Source organism: Sceloporus undulatus, chromosome 5 (assembly GCF_019175285.1).
Source record: "Sceloporus undulatus isolate JIND9_A2432 ecotype Alabama chromosome 5, SceUnd_v1.1, whole genome shotgun sequence".
NCBI classification, from domain to species: domain Eukaryota; kingdom Metazoa; phylum Chordata; class Lepidosauria; order Squamata; family Phrynosomatidae; genus Sceloporus; species Sceloporus undulatus.
The window spans coordinates 191,614,244-191,631,669 of record NC_056526.1 but is presented as its reverse complement, the minus strand read 5'-3'; the positions used below and the strand labels follow the sequence as shown (position 1 = coordinate 191,631,669).

At 45.5% G+C, this 17,426-nt stretch overlaps 2 protein-coding genes across 3 annotated transcripts in view; one reads left to right on the top strand and one right to left on the bottom strand.

The window, feature by feature from the left end:
• Positions 1–2,377, bottom strand: part of LOC121931143 (zinc finger protein 638-like) — a 20,196-nt gene extending 17,819 nt beyond the window's left edge. Inside the window, exons 1-2 of the mRNA XM_042468533.1 lie at positions 2,276–2,377; positions 12–572 (exon numbers count right to left, since the gene is read on the bottom strand). Coding sequence (XP_042324467.1) covers positions 12–312 — 301 coding nt within the window. The 5' untranslated portion in view covers positions 313–572; positions 2,276–2,377. The remainder of the gene's footprint in view (positions 1–11; positions 573–2,275) is intronic.
• Positions 2,378–4,207: 1,830 nt separating this feature from the next.
• PAIP2B (poly(A) binding protein interacting protein 2B) overlaps positions 4,208–17,426 on the top strand; it is a 40,299-nt gene continuing 27,080 nt past the window's right edge. Inside the window, exon 1 of one of the 2 annotated variants that reach the window (XM_042468687.1) lies at positions 4,208–4,324. The gene's annotated coding sequence lies outside the window, so the exon portion shown is untranslated. Of the gene's footprint in view, positions 4,384–17,426 lie in introns of both variants that reach the window. The other variant, XM_042468686.1, reaches the window with a different exon arrangement.

Here is a 17,426-nt window from a genome sequence, read left to right as displayed (position 1 = left end):
CCCCAGGAAAGGGCCTCTCATCTCTGGAGGCATGGACCCTCCACATCTCTGCCCCAGGAAAGGGCCTCTCATCTCTGGAGGCATGGACCCTCCACATCTCTCCCCTGGGAAAGGGCCCCTCCTCCATGGAGGCATAGGTTCTCCAAGTTCACACCTCCCATCATAGCCTGGCCCGCTCTTCCATGGAGACATGTTCCCTTCAGGACCCCACATCGCATCTGGGAATCTCTCTCTCATCCATGGAGGCATGTTTCCTTGATGCTGAGCAGGAAGGGGGCCTCCCATCTGCGGAGGCTTGTTTCCCTTATGCATGAAGGCGGCACCACCTTTTGGTCCCTTTGGATTCAGAGCCTTCTTATCTCCCTTATGTTTAACCACGGTTGTTTACAACTTCATTCATCTAAGCCAAGGATGCAGTTCTGCAGAATGGCTGAAAGCAAGCAGGCGCAACTGCGGATGGGGCTCCTGTGCTTCAGTCTGAGTCGGCTGCAGCGAAGAGGGCCTCATACCAAACCAAGATGGAAATGGCTCAAGAATCATGGAGTGCAAGGGATGCCACAGACATCACAAAGCTGAAAGTTAAAAAACATGAAACTACATTTATAATTTCTGCTGACTGCTTCTACTCCACGGAGTAAAACTGCATCAGGAGAAGAAAGACTCACCAATCTATGCTTTTGTAATTTGCGAAGTCCCTCATTCTGTTTCATTCCATAAGGATCAAAATTCTGTTGGATTGGGGCAGGAACCGCTCCCTGCTAATTCCAGACCTAGATGTGCCATTCGTGTGTGAGACTGCCAGTTCAAATTCAAAATCCTTTGCCTACAGCAATTAAGTGCCTCTCCATCCTTATAATGACTATGGTCCTCACTTACTGGCTAGTTTCCTCTGCTTTTGTCCACTAACACTATCATTAAAACTGGCCTTGATTCTTCATTTCCATACACAAAGGAGTGTGAATTTGAATTGACATTCTCACACACCAATGACATATACAGGTCTGTCCCTGGCTTCCATGCCACTAAATGCATCTGAGGAAGTAGACTGAAGCCTATGAACGTTCATGCTGCCCATTTCTTTCTTCCAGTGAGTCTCAAAGGTGCTACAAGATCTCTCTACAAGTGATTCTACAGACTAACAGGGCTATGTCTTTGAATTCTACCACTGTTGACTCATGTTCAACTTGTGGTCTACTAGGACTCCTAGATCCCTTTCACATGGAGTCTCCTTAAGTCAAGTGTCCCTTATTCTAGGTCTATGCATTTTATTGTACTTTTCTCCCTAAGTCTGGTACCTTCTATTTCTCCAGAAGGGAAGGTTTTCCAATGGTAGAAAAACAGTTATAATCACAAATATAATGCCATTTCTCCCAGTGCTCAACATGACTTTCCATGGCCGAGTGGGGATTTGAACCCTGAGTCTTAGTCCAGTCCCTTGGACTACTAAACCAACGGGCTCAAAGGGGCATTTTCTTCAGCCCAATGTATATAATGCAGTTTTGTGGGTTTGGGGTGTTATTGTACTTTGCTGCATGGCCAACGCAGCTACTCCTGGATATGTTTTCTGGACATTCAAAGATATAGCTGTGTTAGTCTGTCGAACCGGTATGTAGAGAGATCTTGAAGCACCTTGGAGACTCACCGAAAGCAAGAGGTGAGCAGCATGAGGTTTCATGGACTCCTAGATTTGGAAGAGACCCCCAAAAGGGCCGCCCATCCAACCCCCTTCTCCTGCCATGCATCCCTGACAGATGGCCACCCAGCCTCTGCTTAAAGACAGCCTCCAAGGAAGGAGTGTGTTCCTCTGTCGAACAGCCCTTCCTCTCAGGAAGTCCCTCCGAATGCTGAGCTGGAATCTCTTTTCCTGGAGCTGGCATCCATTGCTCCATTGGGTCCTGTTCTCTGGAGCAGCAGAAAACAAGCTTGCTCCATCCTCAGTGTGACATCCCTCCAGGCTAAACATCCCCAGCTCCTTAAGTCATAGGGTTTCATGGCTTCCAACCATTTGAGTCTCCCTCCTTTGGACACAAGGCTCCAGTTTCTCAAGGTCCTTTTTGAATTGTTTTGCCCAGAACTGGACCCAGGGTTATTCCAGGTGAGGCCTGACCAGAGCAGAATAGAGGGGCACTATTGCTTCTCTCGATCTAGACACTAGACTTCTGTTGTCTATTATGAGGTGCAGTGGTTAGAGCGTTGGACTAGGACTTCTGGGGACCTGGCTTCGAATCCTGTCTCGAAACCATGTAAAGCCATGTAAGAAACGACCCCCGCCTACCTTCGCCTCACGGCCGCCATAGTCCTATCCGCGCATGCGCGTTGTTCTCTCCCTATCGGCGCCGGGAGAGCACTGCGCAGGCGCGGAGGGATTTATTTCTGCTTATTGGCTCTTCCGCGGCTTCACTCTCAGCGTGGTTTTTGTTTCCCCTACAAAGCGCCTGCGCAGAGGGGGAAGCGTGATTGGACAAAAGGAGGCCGAGGGACAGCCAATCGGCTTCTCGCTCTGCCTTCTGCCAGACGAGCCAAGACGCAAAAGAACGGCGCATGCAGCGCGTCTGCGCAGAAGACGAGGAGTGATTGGGCAGGACGCGAACGAGGGTCAGCCAATCGGCAGCCTGTTTTGCTTTCTCCTCTCCCCCTTCGCGCATGCGCTCTTCCTACCTTACACTATTTGCTTCAGCCCAGCAAATAATGATGATGATGATGATGATGATGATGATGATGATGGTTGTGCTTGTGAAATATAATTATATATTATTATTATTATTATTATTAACCTTTATTTATGAAGCGCTGTAAATAAAGGTTAATAATCTTATTATATTATATCAATATAAATTATAATGATAAATCATGATTTATATTATATAATTTATAAAATTATGCAATTTATATAAATTATATTTTTTGTAAAATAATAATAATAATAATTTATTTTTATCCCGCCTCTCTGTGCAACACAACCGGGGCGGCTTACAAGTTAAAACAGAAAAAGCCCATCTCCCCATCTCCCACCCCCCTCAAAATAATAATTAAACAATATAGAATTAAAACACACTTTAAAATAAGTATTAAGGGAGGCTAGGAAACCAGGGCTTTGTAAGGTCTGTTGGGGCATTCATTGGAACATAAAGCATTGCAGAGAGAAATGCAGGATCTGTACAAAGACTTTTATTATTATTATTATTATTATTATTATTAATTTGCATTATATAATTTACTTTATTGATTTATTTACGGTATTTATACCCCGCCCTTCAGTCCTAATTGCTGTCAGAGCAGCTACATTTATTATTTTATTTATGATTAATTTAATATAGATCATTATTAATTTTATTATTTATTTTTATTTTATTAATTTACTATTAATTATTAATTTATTATTAATTGATATTATTTATTCTTAAAATTAAATTATTTTTATTAGAAACTGTTAATAATTAATTAACAACAACAAGAACAGAAGCAACGCCCCACACGAAGCCATCAGATTTACTCTCAAGCGACACACGTGGCCGCCTTGCATTTCTCCATTGACTTTCAGTGGGACCGTTTCATTCTTAAAAGAGGGGGATTCCTAGCATCATTGGACCAGGACAAAGGAGAGACATCCTGTCCGCCATCTTGTTCCCCCCCCGCTCTTATTCGCTTGTATGGTTCAGACCTAAACACTCGACCTCTGATTGGTTGAACCTCCGCCTTGATCGACGGCCGGGTTGCCCAATCACAAACGAAGCAGTGTGCGCTGTTAAGGGGCGTGTCTCCTTCTGCCGGCCAATGACGCTTTCCTTCTTCCCCCTCCCACGTGGGGACGGCGCTTGAGAACGTAAACTCTCGACCAATCAGCGCACGGGGTTCTCTAATCTCAAAACAACAACAAAGAAACGCCTCTCGAGCAGATAGACAAGTTGAGGGAATGAAAGACGGACAGGAAAGCGGACCAATAGGAGCGAGGGACAAGGAAAGGAGGGTTGTGATTGGAGGGAAGGGGGGCGTTGAGAGGAGAGCAGCCAATGGAGGAAAGGAAGGGAGAAAGGAGAGCGCTGAGACGGTTTGACTGTAGAGAGAGTGGGAGGGAGGCGGGGACTATGCGCGCGCAGGGCTGAGGATAGCCAATGGGGTTGCGGGGCGGGCGGAGTGGCGGCGGCGGCGGCCAATGGCGCGATAGCAGGCTGCTCTCTGTGAGTGTGTGCGGCTGAGAGGATCGCGCTGAAGAGGAGAATTTGGTGGAGGCTCGAACGGAGCAGCGGACGGAGGGAGCGCCCGGTCAGCGCCTCAGAGCCTGCGAGAGAGAGAGGCCCCGCGGGGTTGGGGGCGGCCCCGGAAGGTACGCAGCGGGACTCGGCCGCGCTCCGAAAGACCAGGCGCCGCCTCGGCCCCAAACAGGCAAGGAAGGCCCGGGGACTGTGGCCGGGATCATAGGAGTCAGAGCAGCTCCACGGAAGGGGATCCATAACAGCCATCAAGGCAAATAGGGAAGAAGAAGAAGAAGAAGAATAGGAATAGCAATATCTTTGTATTTGTATGAATCCTCCGAAGAGAGAGACAAGACTATTATTATTATTATTACACTAAATAGAGAATTAATAATAATCACAAATAGGGAATTAATAACAATCATAAATAGAGGGATAATAATAATACATCAATAAAGCAGAATATAATAAATCCCTGCCTGGAAGGACTGGAAAGAGGGGAGGGTCAGAATAATATAAAGGAATAACAATCATAGTTATAAATGAACAAAAGTAATTACATTCTGGTTGGACAGACAGACAGACGAGGGAAGAGAGAGGAGTGAGGCATCATACAGAATAATAATAATACGTAAAGGAAATACGTAGAATGCCTTCCCCAATGAATGGATTTCGGGGGAAACAAGGATCATGTGAATGGAAATGGAATAGCAATAATAATGCAAATCAGTAAAGTAGAATAAAATTCCTGGGCGGAGAGAGGAGCACAAGGATAAATAATAATAACATCATCATCATCTAGATTTGTTTCTCTCCGGCCGAATCGCAGGAATCCAGGCAGCGAAAGCAGTCAGAAAATACAGTGCAGAAAGTAGAATAAGAGACAAACAATCCCTTCCCAATCGCCTGACTAATTAATACATCAAACAAAATCAATAAACAATATATAAATACAGTCGCAATCCAATGAATCTATAAAAGCATTACAAATCAGTGAAGTCCATAAACAATCCCTTTCCCATTCCCTCAACACCGGTTGAAATCAAAACATTGTTAGCAATTAGTCACATTAATCATACATTAGTGAAGCAGAACTCTCCAAGGCAGCTGCCTCTTCCACCCTCAAACAGTTTTTAGAAGCTGAATGCATCTGTCTGTCAGGAAGGTCTTCCTAATTCTTAGGTGGAATCTCTTTTCCTGTCCTTTGAATCCATTCCTCCCTTGTGTCTTATTCTCTGGAGCAGCAGAAAACAAGCTCACTCCCTCCTCAACATGGCATCCCTTCAAATGCCTAAGCATGGCTGTCATATCACCCTTGATCTTCTCTTCCCCAGATGAGATATACAGTACCCAGCTCTCTAAGTCTCTCCTCATAGGACTTGATGGCTTCCAGACTTTTCACCATCTGGACATCCATCTTGAATTGTGGTGCCCAGAACTGGACACAGTATTCCAGGTGAGGTATGGCCAAAGCAGGACCCCTCTGCAAAGGCTGGACAAGCAAATAGAGCAGGAGATGTTGCTGGACTGTGCCTCCCATCCGTTCTCACCAAACTAGCCAGCGGTGAGGGATTATAGGAGCTGCACTCCAGGAGCATCTCACCCAAGACTAAATGAATGACCCCCCTGTAATGACTGTGGAGTCTCTCATTCTCTCTGGACTTTTAACTTGGGCTGCTTTTGCTGATTGGGATGAGGCTTCTGGCCATGGTTATGTTCTCCATACGAGTTTTATTGTTCTTGTAGTTAGTTGTATCTTCTCAAGATGTCGTCATTAGCCCTGAGCTGCAAGGGAGTGGTAGGATAGCTGGCCAGATAAGCTGGTATCTGCTGGGAGAGATTTCGGCTCGGCTCTGTGTCGGTGGAGAAAGATGCATGCCCCCCCCCCCCGACTTTGTTGTTGATATATCTCAAAGTCAGCCCCAACTCACAGCAGCCCTAGCATAGGGTTTTCTAGGCAGAGGAGGTTTGCCATTGCCATCCTCTTGAGGCTGAGAGAGCAAGAGCTGTCTGAGATAAAATCAAAATGGTGAAGGGTCTCGAAACCATGCCTTACGAGGAGAGACTTAGGGAGCTGGGTATGTTCAGCCTGGAGAAGAGAAGGTTAAAAGGTGATATGATAACCCTGTTTAAAAGCTTGTTTTCCGCTGCTCCAGGGAGTAGGGCCCAGAACAATGGATGCAAGGTCCTGACAATAAGAGCTGTTGGAAAGTGGAAGATGCTTCATTGGAGAGTGGTGGGTTTTCCTTCTTGTGATGTTTTTAAACAGAGTCTGCATGGCCCTCTGTCCCAGGGAGGGCTTGGATTGGGTCTTCCTGCATGACAGAAGGAGGTTGAAATTGATGCCCCTTTAGGTCTCTTCCAATTCTGTGATTCTAGGTCATCCTGCAGGTTTCCAGGACTGAACGGGACTTCGAACCATGGCTCCCAGGATCTTAGTGCAACGCTCAAACCTCTATCCCACGCTGCTCTTCTTCGCGTCACTTTCAGTAGGCATTGAAGTTGGACAAATCACAGTGAAGACCTCAAGGTTTCAATCTTGAAAAGCAACAATAGCACCTTTGGCTCCCTTGCCTTGTCCATGCGCTCTGCTTCGAATCTTTATTTAATATAGCAGAGGGGCCTAAGGTTTGCTGGGGCCATGTACTTGGAGGCTGCCCTCTGGTCTGTTTTATGCCAGGACAGCAGATGGTGAATTGCTGCTGCTTTGCTTTCTGTGGCAGTTTAGAGGCTAGTTAAACCTTGTGTGCATCTCAGCTTTGATCCCCTTCCAGCTCTTCTCTTGGGTGCCTTGGGTAGTAAGGCACTTCATATCTCTGTTGTGCTGAGGATGAAACGGTTGTGTTTGCCTCCAGGCTGGGGAGAGAAGCAAGCGCCCTTGGCGATTTGACTTTAAAAGGGCATTGCATCTAGCCATGCCTGTTAAAGGAAACAGAGAGACAGTTGGACAAGGCTAGCCGTGGCCTCTCTTGCAGGTATAGGGGAAGATTCAAGAGGGCTGGTCAGATGAAGCACATACTGCACTACCATTTTCTGGACTGGACCCTTTGTGTTGTTTGCACTTTCTGGCACTGAATGAACCAGCCTTGCACACACACACACTGGCTCCTTGCAGTGGCACCCGAGTGCTTTATCCGTTCGCTGTGATTTCTGGTCTTGCAAGGCAGGAGCAAATACTGCAGGCAACTTCTTATCAGTTATATTTGGTTTTTCCAGAAGTATTGGTTTCTTGATCAATGGCCAGATTGACATATTATGCAAGTGCTTAGACTCTGCAGTCTTGTTTGGCGCTCGACAAGTAGAGGTCAGGAAACTAACTTTGCTGACGTGTGAGTTTCTCTCTTGTCTTCACGGTTGCCATTATTACAGAGCTGGTGTGTAGTGGAGGCCTTCCAATTCTTAGTTTTCTGTGGCTTTTTCGGGCTACATGGCCATCTTCTAGAAGAGTTGATTCCCAACGTTTCGCCAGCAGCTGTGGCTGGCGTCTTCAGAGAATTCTTCCAGTTCTCCTTGCTGTTACTGGGTTTTCTTGGAGCAGCGTGGTTCTCTTGCCTGTCCCTCGGATGAATGGATTTGATGAGATTGTAATGTTGTTGTTTTTTAAATCTTGTGTTCCTCCGGAAGCTAAACTAGCTCCGTTGTGAGTGAATCGTGGACGCCCCAAGAGAACGCCGGAAGAATGTGTGTCCAGCTCTCTCAACTGTAGTGACATGGGTTTTGCTTGTCATGGTGAAGCTGAAATCCTATGCCACTTTCCTCCAGAGAGATGTTGTCTATTTTGGTGCCTGGGGGGCACCTTCAGGGAGGGAACCCTTAAATATCCAGCTATGGATGTTTCCTTTGAGTCGACCGTGACTCCTGATGAGAAATCTCCCAGCTGTCCCCCATTCCTCTGCTTAGTTCCTGCAAATCAGTGCCCATGACTTCCATAACAGAGTCCATCCATCTGGCATGTGGACTTCCTCTCTTTCTGTTGCCCTCTACCTTTCCCAGCATCATTGTCTTTTCTAATGAGTCATGCTTTCTCATGATGTGGCCAAAGTACAACAGTCTCAGTTTGTGAAGTCAACGGATTTCATGGCCGGCATCCATAGTTTTTGTGGGTTTTTCGGGCTCTGTGGCCATGTTCTAGAAGAGTTTATTCCTGACGTTTAACATTCTCTGAAGATGCCAGATGCCACAGATGCTGCTTGCGAAACGTCAGGAATAAACTCTTCTAGAACATGGCCACAGAGCCCGAAAAACCCACAAAAAAGAATGGTCTCAATTTGATCCCCTTGGGGTCCAAAGAAATTTCTGGCTTGATCTTGAGGGGGAGAGACGAGGCCTGGCCTGGAAAGACTAAGAGCCCTCCCCCCGACCACCATCTTGAGGGGGAGAGAGGCCTTGCAATTTTTTGTATTGTATTGCAATTTTTACTGTACACCGCTATGATCATTGCGGAATAGCGGTCTATAAATAAAACTTATTATTATTATTATTATTATTATTATTATCTACTCAAGGACCCAATGGTTTTTTGGCCGTCCATGGTATCCTCAACACTCTTCTCCAGCAGGCAGCACATTTTGAATGCGCTGAGCTTCCTTTTATCTGCCTCCTTCACTGTCCAGCTCTCATATCCAGACGTGGAGGTGGGCAATACAGTGCTTTTGACAGTTCTGACTTTGGTGCTCAGTTGTATATTTTGCTCTTCAGGATCTTGTCTCATTCTTTCATGGCTGCCCTTCCCATGCCTAGTCTTCTTCTGGTTTCTTGAGTACAGTCCCCATTCTGATCAATGTTTGATCCTAGGTACGGGAACTCTAACCATTTCTATTTCCTCATTGTTTAAATTGAATTTGTGTAGATCATCCGTAGTCATTATTTTTGTTTTCTCTGTAGTCATTCTTTTGATATGAAGTATCAAGCTGGCTAGGGATATGTTTTGAAAATCCTGGAGCAGTCCAACGTAACCTCTAACCAGAAAAACATGTACTTTGCTTGGCGTGCACTGAAAGGGCCTCTGAGCAAATCTGGTTTGTCAAGCAGGCTTGGAAGGGCAAGCCAGAACAGCTTGGGAATGCTGGTAGTTTCTGGGCCTGTCCAAAGGAAAAAAATTGTGGGAAGAGACATGTTGCAGACTCTGGGCTTTGTAAGTTCTGGGAGCATGAAATGATGGTTGGATTGTGTGGTACGCATCAGGCCAGCTTGCATTAATTTCCTGCCCAGTCACCCATTTGGAGTTTGGTGAGAGCTCTAGCAGGGAAAACATAGTGTGACGTATTTCTTGGCTGCTGAATTGAGAGCAGAAAGATTGGATTCAAAGAATGGAGGAAGGAACTGGCTAAACCACCTCTGAGTATTCCTTACCTACAAGAACCCCATGAAATTCTTGGGGTTGTCGTAAGTCGACGGGTGACTTGAAAGCACAAACACGCATGGAACGTCATCTTGTGTATTTCTTGTTTGTTTCAGATGGGACGACTGAACCCCTGGTGAGGCGGAGTGGGACATTGTCTCAGTAGATTGTGTTTGTGCAGCCAAAACTACACAAAGAGTTTTTCTCCATAGCTGTTTTCGTATTTCCTTTGTTGTTGTTAAGTCTCTTAGGAGAAGTCTTGTGTCCTTCAGATCATGTTCTTGTGAATTAACAAGGTAACTCAGGTTTGTCTGGGGATGGGTGGCTGGGTGTGCTCTTCTTGTAGAAAACAGTGCTTACTTCGCTGTAGCAGCTGCTAAAAGCCAAAGGGACCATATATCAAAGGAGTTTTATTGTGTATGCCAGTGCAGTGTGACACATTGTTTTATGGGGATACCTTTACTGGGCTAACTAAAAGGCCCAAAATATATCACAGTGGCATTTGTAACACACAACCTTGATCATCAGGCAGAGTAAAATAGGTAAAATAGAATGCAGGGGATAGAAATGACTCTGGTCCAAAACACACTGCAGAAATAATCCAGTCTGAGACTGCTCAGTGTTAGGGATTCCTGGGAATCGTAGTTTGTTATGGCACCAGAGCTCTCTGACCGAGAAGGCTAAATGTCTCACAAAACTACAGTGAGCCAGGGCAGTTAAAGCGGTCTCAAAGTGGATTATTCCTACAGTGTCTTCTGGACCTCAGTTGTGGTCAGTGTCTATGTATTTGCTTTGAGATTTTATAGAAAGTGTATGTAAACGCCTGTGTCTTCCCTGCCAAACAGCCTTTCAGTTTGCAGTCAGTTCTTAGTATGGAATTATGTCCCGTATAATTTTCACAGGACTTGCTTTCAAATAAGGATGCTTCAGATTCCAGCCCATGCTGCTAATCCTACGTGGACTTGCTTGAGAGGAAATGCCATGAAACTTTAACTTGGTTCAGTGTCCATATACAGTACGTAGCTCTGGGCGGATAGCCTGAGGCTTCAAAGCAACCCGTTTATTTAGTGTCTGGACTGAATGCAGAATGCAGAAATGGCTTAGGTTGCCTTAAAGAAGGGCCAAGGCAAAGACAAGGTATTTTAGATTTAGATTAGTTCATCTGTCTATTCTCCTTAAAGAGAACCTTCTTATGTCTCAAGTGAGAGTTTGCAGAAGGTGGTGGGATCTGGCAGAAGAATTCAAGCAAGGAGAGGAAGTATAGTGAGTAAGAGAAGAGGAGGCTGAGGAGCCAGTGTCAAGGCAAAAGTCACTCGGCTCGTTTGGATGTCACAATAAACTGCCTCTGGCCAGAATGGGAATGAGCTGCGGTGAGCCACAGACATACACACTGCTCTTCTAGTACAGTACAGCTGCAAGGAGCAGATTGGAAGCTTTGTCCATTCTTTTCTTCGTCACACGGTAGAAGTGTATCTGAACCTCTTAGGCAGTTTGTTTGAAACCAGCCAATGTCAAACCATAAGTTACGAAGCTGACTTCTTTTGAAACAAACCATAGGTCAGATTAACTGCTGCTTGTTAAATTGAGCCAAAATAGTGGTGATGGGTCAGCAGTGGAAGTGAAGGGAGAGGGATACAGAAGCCCAAGGCCACTGTAGGTTGCTTTTAAAACAATGTGTTATGGTTTGTTAGGACCTCTGAACTAGCCTAAATTGCACTTTATTTAAGGCATCATCCCACCAGTGCTTTGGATAAGGATACTCTGGGGTCGGGAGGAGAGATGCCTCAAGCAAAGTACAATTTTGGAGCATGGGAGGGAGTTTTATTAATTCTAGCTAGAGCAAAGGGATTGTCTGGAACTGAGCTGTAAATGGACTTTACTTTGGAGCTGGGAGGATAAGCCAAAAGTCTGGAAAGACCATTGTTGTTTGTTTTTTGTTAACTGTAATCAAGCCAACTCTGACTTAAGTTGATCCATGAATGGGAGACCTCCAAGTCACAATAAACTGCCTTGCAGGTCTTGCAAAATCAGGGCAGTCTTGCAGCTTCCTTGATTGAGTTTATCCATCTGGAATGTTGTCTTCCTCTTTTCCTTCTACCTTATCAAGCATTATGATCTTTTCTAGGGAGTCATGCATTTTGATGATTCATTCAAAGCCCAACAGCCTCCCTTTAGTCACCTTGGCTTATAGGGAGAGTTCAGGCAGATTTGCTCCAGGATCCCTTTATTGGTCATTCTAGCAGTCCACAGTATTCTTAGCAATATTCTCCAGCACCACGTTTCAAATGAGTTGATTTTCTTCCCACCAGCTTTCTTCACCATCCAGCTTTCACAACCATCTAGAGAAACTGGAGATATGATGGCATGGACAACCCTAATTTTAGTATTCAATGATACATCTTTACAAAAAGGCCCATTTTCCAGGTTAAATTGCTAACTTGAATGGGTGGTGGTTTTGTACTGATACTAGGAACCTGTTAACTTATGTGTGGATGCTCCAATGTGTAGCCTTCACAGTTCACCATGTGGGCTGGCTCTGCATTCAGCTATGAGATCCAGTTTGTTTTGGCAAGTGCTAGGCCTTGGGTTGAAGTTACAGGTTAGTATTGCCACATGGAACATCTGCCCTGACATTTTGCTCTGGTTAGAAACTTAAATGGTTTTGATTTTTTTAAGAGACCTTTCCTGGCAGTATTGGAGAAGACCTAGGCCAAAGATTTGTACAGCATTGCTGCCCTTTTTGGTTGGTTCTCCTCCTTAACCCACCACCATTTTATAGAGCTTACAAGGATTAGCTCAAGAACAGAGTGGCTGTAGCTGTAGATTCTGCACATGGCTGTGTACGTACCTGACAATGTGTGTAGCTCATTGGCTCTGAAGTGTCTTGCGTATCACAGAGGTTGGAATGAAATTCAGTTGCTTGAATCCAGATGGCGTTATTTCTCTTCAACAAGATGCTGGGGCTGCTGCTTGTCCCATCCTTCCTTGGACTTACTTGGCCATGTGGGATGAATCGGACACTGGCCAAACCTTTACCATTTTAGATTTTGCTGCTAAGCAGAGCACATTTGTGGAGATCTGACTCTCTGTTTGTGAGCCCTTGAGTCTCACAAAGACCCCCATGATTAGTTTTTTGTGGTTTTTTGGGCTATGTGGCCATGTTCTAGAAGAGTTTATTCCTGAGGTTTTGCCAGCAACTGTGGCTGGCATCTTCAGAGAAATGAAGATGCCAGATGCCACAGATGCTGCTTGCAAAACGTCAGGAATAAACTCTTCTAGAACATGGCCACATAGCCCAAAAAACCACAAAAAAAAAACAACCTATGGATGCTGGCTATGAAAGCCTTTGACTTCACCACCATGATTGCTTTGGAAGTAAGACAGTCTTGGTTCATGCTACTAACCCTTTTTTGTGAATATACTGTATGCATTTTGGAGGGGAGGGGGTCGGTTTGATCTGTCTATCTCAGTGGTTCTCAACCTTCCTAATGCCACAACCCTTTAATACAGTTCCTCATTTAGTGATGCCCTCCAACCACAAAACAGATAGGGGAGTGGTGTCTAAGACCATTGCAAATATGCGTTTTCCTAAGGTCCTATCTGACCCCTGTGAAAGCGTCATTCGACACCCAAAGACTCTAGCTGATCCAATATTGTGGGAGAGTTCTGGCTGGATACATTAGGAATTACACAGCCCTTGGTCACCAGCCTCATCCAGGGCTAAAATGGCTAGTGCCCATACATTGTTTTCCTAAGATACATGTCATTGAGTGAAAATTTCAAAAAAACGGCAAGGTTGGGTGTCTTTTATGGTTGCTGTTTTCTCTCTGTCATTAGACAGTGTTTCATTTTTAAAGCCTTTGCAATCCTCATATTTTCTGCGAAGCATCTGGCATAAGCTTTTTGTCTTCACTGCCACAAAGTGCAAGTACTGTAGCTGCTCCTATTTACACACTCCTAACTGGTCTTAGTTGCACACATCCCTTTCTCTCTCCTCCCTCTATTGTTTCCCCACTGCTGAAAGTTGGTTTGTCAAGTTCCTTGGGGCAGAAGGGGCCTGTCTTTCCTGATGTTCCTCTGTAAGGTATTACATATGTTGATGGTGTTACTAATGAGAAGGATATTAATGAGTTCAAAGCCTGAGAAGCTTGACGTTGCCAGTAGAAGTGAGTTTTTAGAAGGCAACTGGCAGAGGAGGCGTTCCAAATCTCTCTACAGCTTATCTAGAGTTGTTCTCTGAGTTTTCTGTATGAGGCACCAAACACAAAATGACAGCCAGCCTCAGCCACATTGTGGCTCAGTGCTCTGTTTTTTAACAAATAAATTATTGCCTTTGGATGTACAGAGAAGCCTGCAGTTGTTGTGGGCATCCTTGTTTGTTTACGTGAGGCAGCTGGACCTGCTGCATAGCCTGCTGATTTGGCTGAGTTACTTTCCCCTAAGTGTGGCAGGTCCAGCATGCTCTCCTTGTTCTGAATGGTGTCCAGACTGCACACAGCTGAGCCCATTCCTTGACTGTGCATGTCCTTGGGCTCTGTCCTCTACCTCCTTGTCAGGTTTCACAGCAAAACATGCAGCAAGAAGGCTGGGTATTTTTACAGGAGCATCCTGGCCAGCAGTTGCACCTGCCTTGGCTGAACTCTGCAACTTCTGCCTGGAGGAAAGTGGGGGGGGGCACCACTGTATTCCAGCCGCCTTGCCCTGTCTCTCCCAAGCATGGGGGTTGGACATCAGGCTTATTGTATATACTCATGTATAAGTCTATACATTTTAGTCAAAAAAGTGACCCATAAAACCTGGCTCAACTTATGCACAAGTCAATGTAAATACAACACCTTAACTCTTATAAAAAAAGAAACCATCCTCTTCTCTGAGTAGAATGGCAAAAGGCGAGAGCTTAGTCCATCCTGGGAGCACCTAAAAGAAATACAGATCCCCTATATTCACTACACCACAGCACCACTTCTGGCCTTTTTGAATGCCTTCATGGAAAAGCTGCCTTGGTTCCCATTTTGGGAGAAAGGCAGGATATTAATCCCATCCATAAATAAATAAATAAATCAGCAGTGATGGTGGCTTTTGGCTTCTTCTCAAAGAAGCACCAAGAGGGTAGACGTGTGTGCATTTTCTTAGCACTACCTATGTCTTACCATCTCCCCCACATACCTCACAGCCACTGTTTATGTAGTTCCCTCCTCATACATCCAGCCTTTAGGGTGAGCACAAGTAGTTATGCCTGCCAGAATTTTCTAAGTTCTTTGGCATCATTTTCCTTTGTCTCATCCTTTACATCCTTGTTGCATGCCCCTAAGTTTTATCCTCAACTTATCCACAGCTCATATCAAAATTGATAATTTTGGTCCCCAAACTTTCCCTCGACTGATAAATGAGTATATATAGGTAAGTCTTGCTTCTGGAACGTCTTTTCTCTCCAAGGGAGCTTGGGGCTTTGATTGGCAGGTAGCCCTGAAGTTGACTTGGTGAAGAAGCAAGTTCTGCGTCACTCTTGATCCACACTCTTGATCCAGGCAGTGCCGCTTTGAAGTTAGTAGAAAAACAAAGAGCATGTGTATATCTGGCTTATTCTTAGTGTCAGTTGGAGGCATGTGGGTTTCACTGGCTTATCTTGGATCATTAGTGCCCAGGAGAGAAATAGGATATATTGATGGCTGTCTTTTAGCTCTTTTGACCTTTTGGGTCCTACTGGTTGACTCCTTCCTGTTTTGCTCACCATATGTTCATTTCTCTGCTGAATTGGCCTCTTCATGGGTCTGACAACATGGGCCTTTGCACACTTAGGATAGACTTGTTAGTTGTGCAAATAGATGCAGCTCTCTCGCTGGAATTTGTGCTCCTTTCCACGGTGTCTGTTTAATTGTAGCGGTGGCATTTTCCCAAACGGCACAGTGGCCAAACCAGCTTTGAACATTTACCTGGTGTGCCCTGCTGACTCAGGATGGCCGATGCCACTGTTGCCCATGTCTCCTATTCCTGCAGTAGAAGAGGGATGCAGAACCTGTGGTTCTCCAGATGCTGTTGGACTACAGCTCCTGCATCACCGTGGCTATAACAGCATCTGGAGAGCCATAGCTTCCCTGCCCAAACAGTGAGGTGTTAATTACTTGTTAGTCTGGATTCCTCTACAAATTTCTGAGCCCGTGCACATGGAGTTTGTTCATCTTCACTACTTTCCCACAAAGCAGCAGGGCCTGGCCTAGAATGTGAGCTGCCTGTGAATTTCTGCAAGTGAAGATGCTTCTCACCTTACTCCTTTCCGTTCCAGTTTGTCAGACAATACTCCAGGTTTTGTGAGAACTTAAGCCCTGTAGGGTACAGAGGCAGACACACACTTAATCAGCCTTTTATATCACGCTGCCATATATTTTGATCTATGTTTATGTGGTGCCATCTGTATCTGTGGTGGTTTGCACTGCATTAAAGCAGGGAGTTTGGGTTTCAGCATGGATGGCCAATGCTCAGACTTCCCCTATGAAAATTTCAGAGGAGCAAGTCTTCCTCTCCTAAGAAGTGTGATAGAGAATTTTACAATGGTTCATATTCTGAGAGGTGGTACATTCTTTAAGAATCTGAGGGGCTCAATCAGGGCTGTGGCAACTACATGCCGCGGCCCTGACCTCTGCTTTCCTTGGCGCAAAAAGGAGATGCAAAAAGTGGCTCCTTTTTGTGCCCCAGAATGGGCACCATAGCTGCCGCATGGCTTTTCTGTACTCTTTTGGTGCTGCATCATGTAGATGCCACACACCGTGTGGTGCAGCATGCGGTGTCATGCCGGCCTGGGGGCAGAATCAGAATGTGTGTCATGTGGACACCATGCCTCGACTGCTCCCAGGCCAGCCTTTCCCACCAAACTGTACAGCCCTTGATGCAGCCATAGGCAGCCTGACACTCTCATGATGTTTTGATGACAGATACCATAAGCACCAGGCAGCATCACTAATGACCAGGGATTATGGGAGTTGTAGTTCAGTAGTAAGAAAAAATGGAGGGCACCCCTGCTCTAGCTGAACCCATGTGAACTGGGGTTGTATACAAATAGGAGGAGGTTATGTTCTCGCTGGTTGTGGCTGTTAAGGTGTGAAGCTGGTTCACTCAACCCTCACATCTTGGTGTTTGCCTCTTGACTCTTTCTTGTTTAAAAGATTGTCTGTTGAGTGTGGCTGGGTTAGTGGGGGTAATGGGGTTGGAAACAACATGTCAAAGCCTGTGTGTCGAAACATGTTGCAACTTCAGCCACCACGCAAGTCATTTTGATAGATAAACCCTCTAGTTGCACAAACCCCACCCTTTCCTGATGGTCAGTCTTTTGTTTGTTGATAGGGACCTAGAAAGTGCAGAATTCGTGGGGAGAGGATCATAAGCTCCAAGGACATCAGGACCAGCATGCTTTTCTGTACAGTGCGCCCGCGTCATACGTAGGCACACCTTACGCAGCTTCCAGCATACTCTGGAAGCCGCACTGGAAGGAGCAGCGCCACGCCCCAGAAAAGACAGTGGCGTGCATGTGCCCCGTGTGCTGCTGTGCGTTACTGTGGGCACGAGCCCCATTCACCTGAATGGGGCTTGAGCATCCGCATTTTTTCCCTTTTGCGGGGGGGGGGGGGGGGGGGGAGTGTGTCCAGAATGGATCCCCCGTGTAAGGGAAGGGACGACTGTACTATGTCCTTCTGCCTTGCCAGTGCTAGAAGTTACTATTGACCACTGCAATCCACTTCTCAGTATGAAGAAAGACAAAAAGTTTCCCAAGAGTTGTTTCAATAATCTTATAATCTAGGTTGACTTTAATAAGTAAGAATCTTATCCAGGTAAACAATGAAGTTTTATAGGAGGCTGCTTTTTTAAAGCCACAAATAAATAAGCTTAGGTGAATAAGA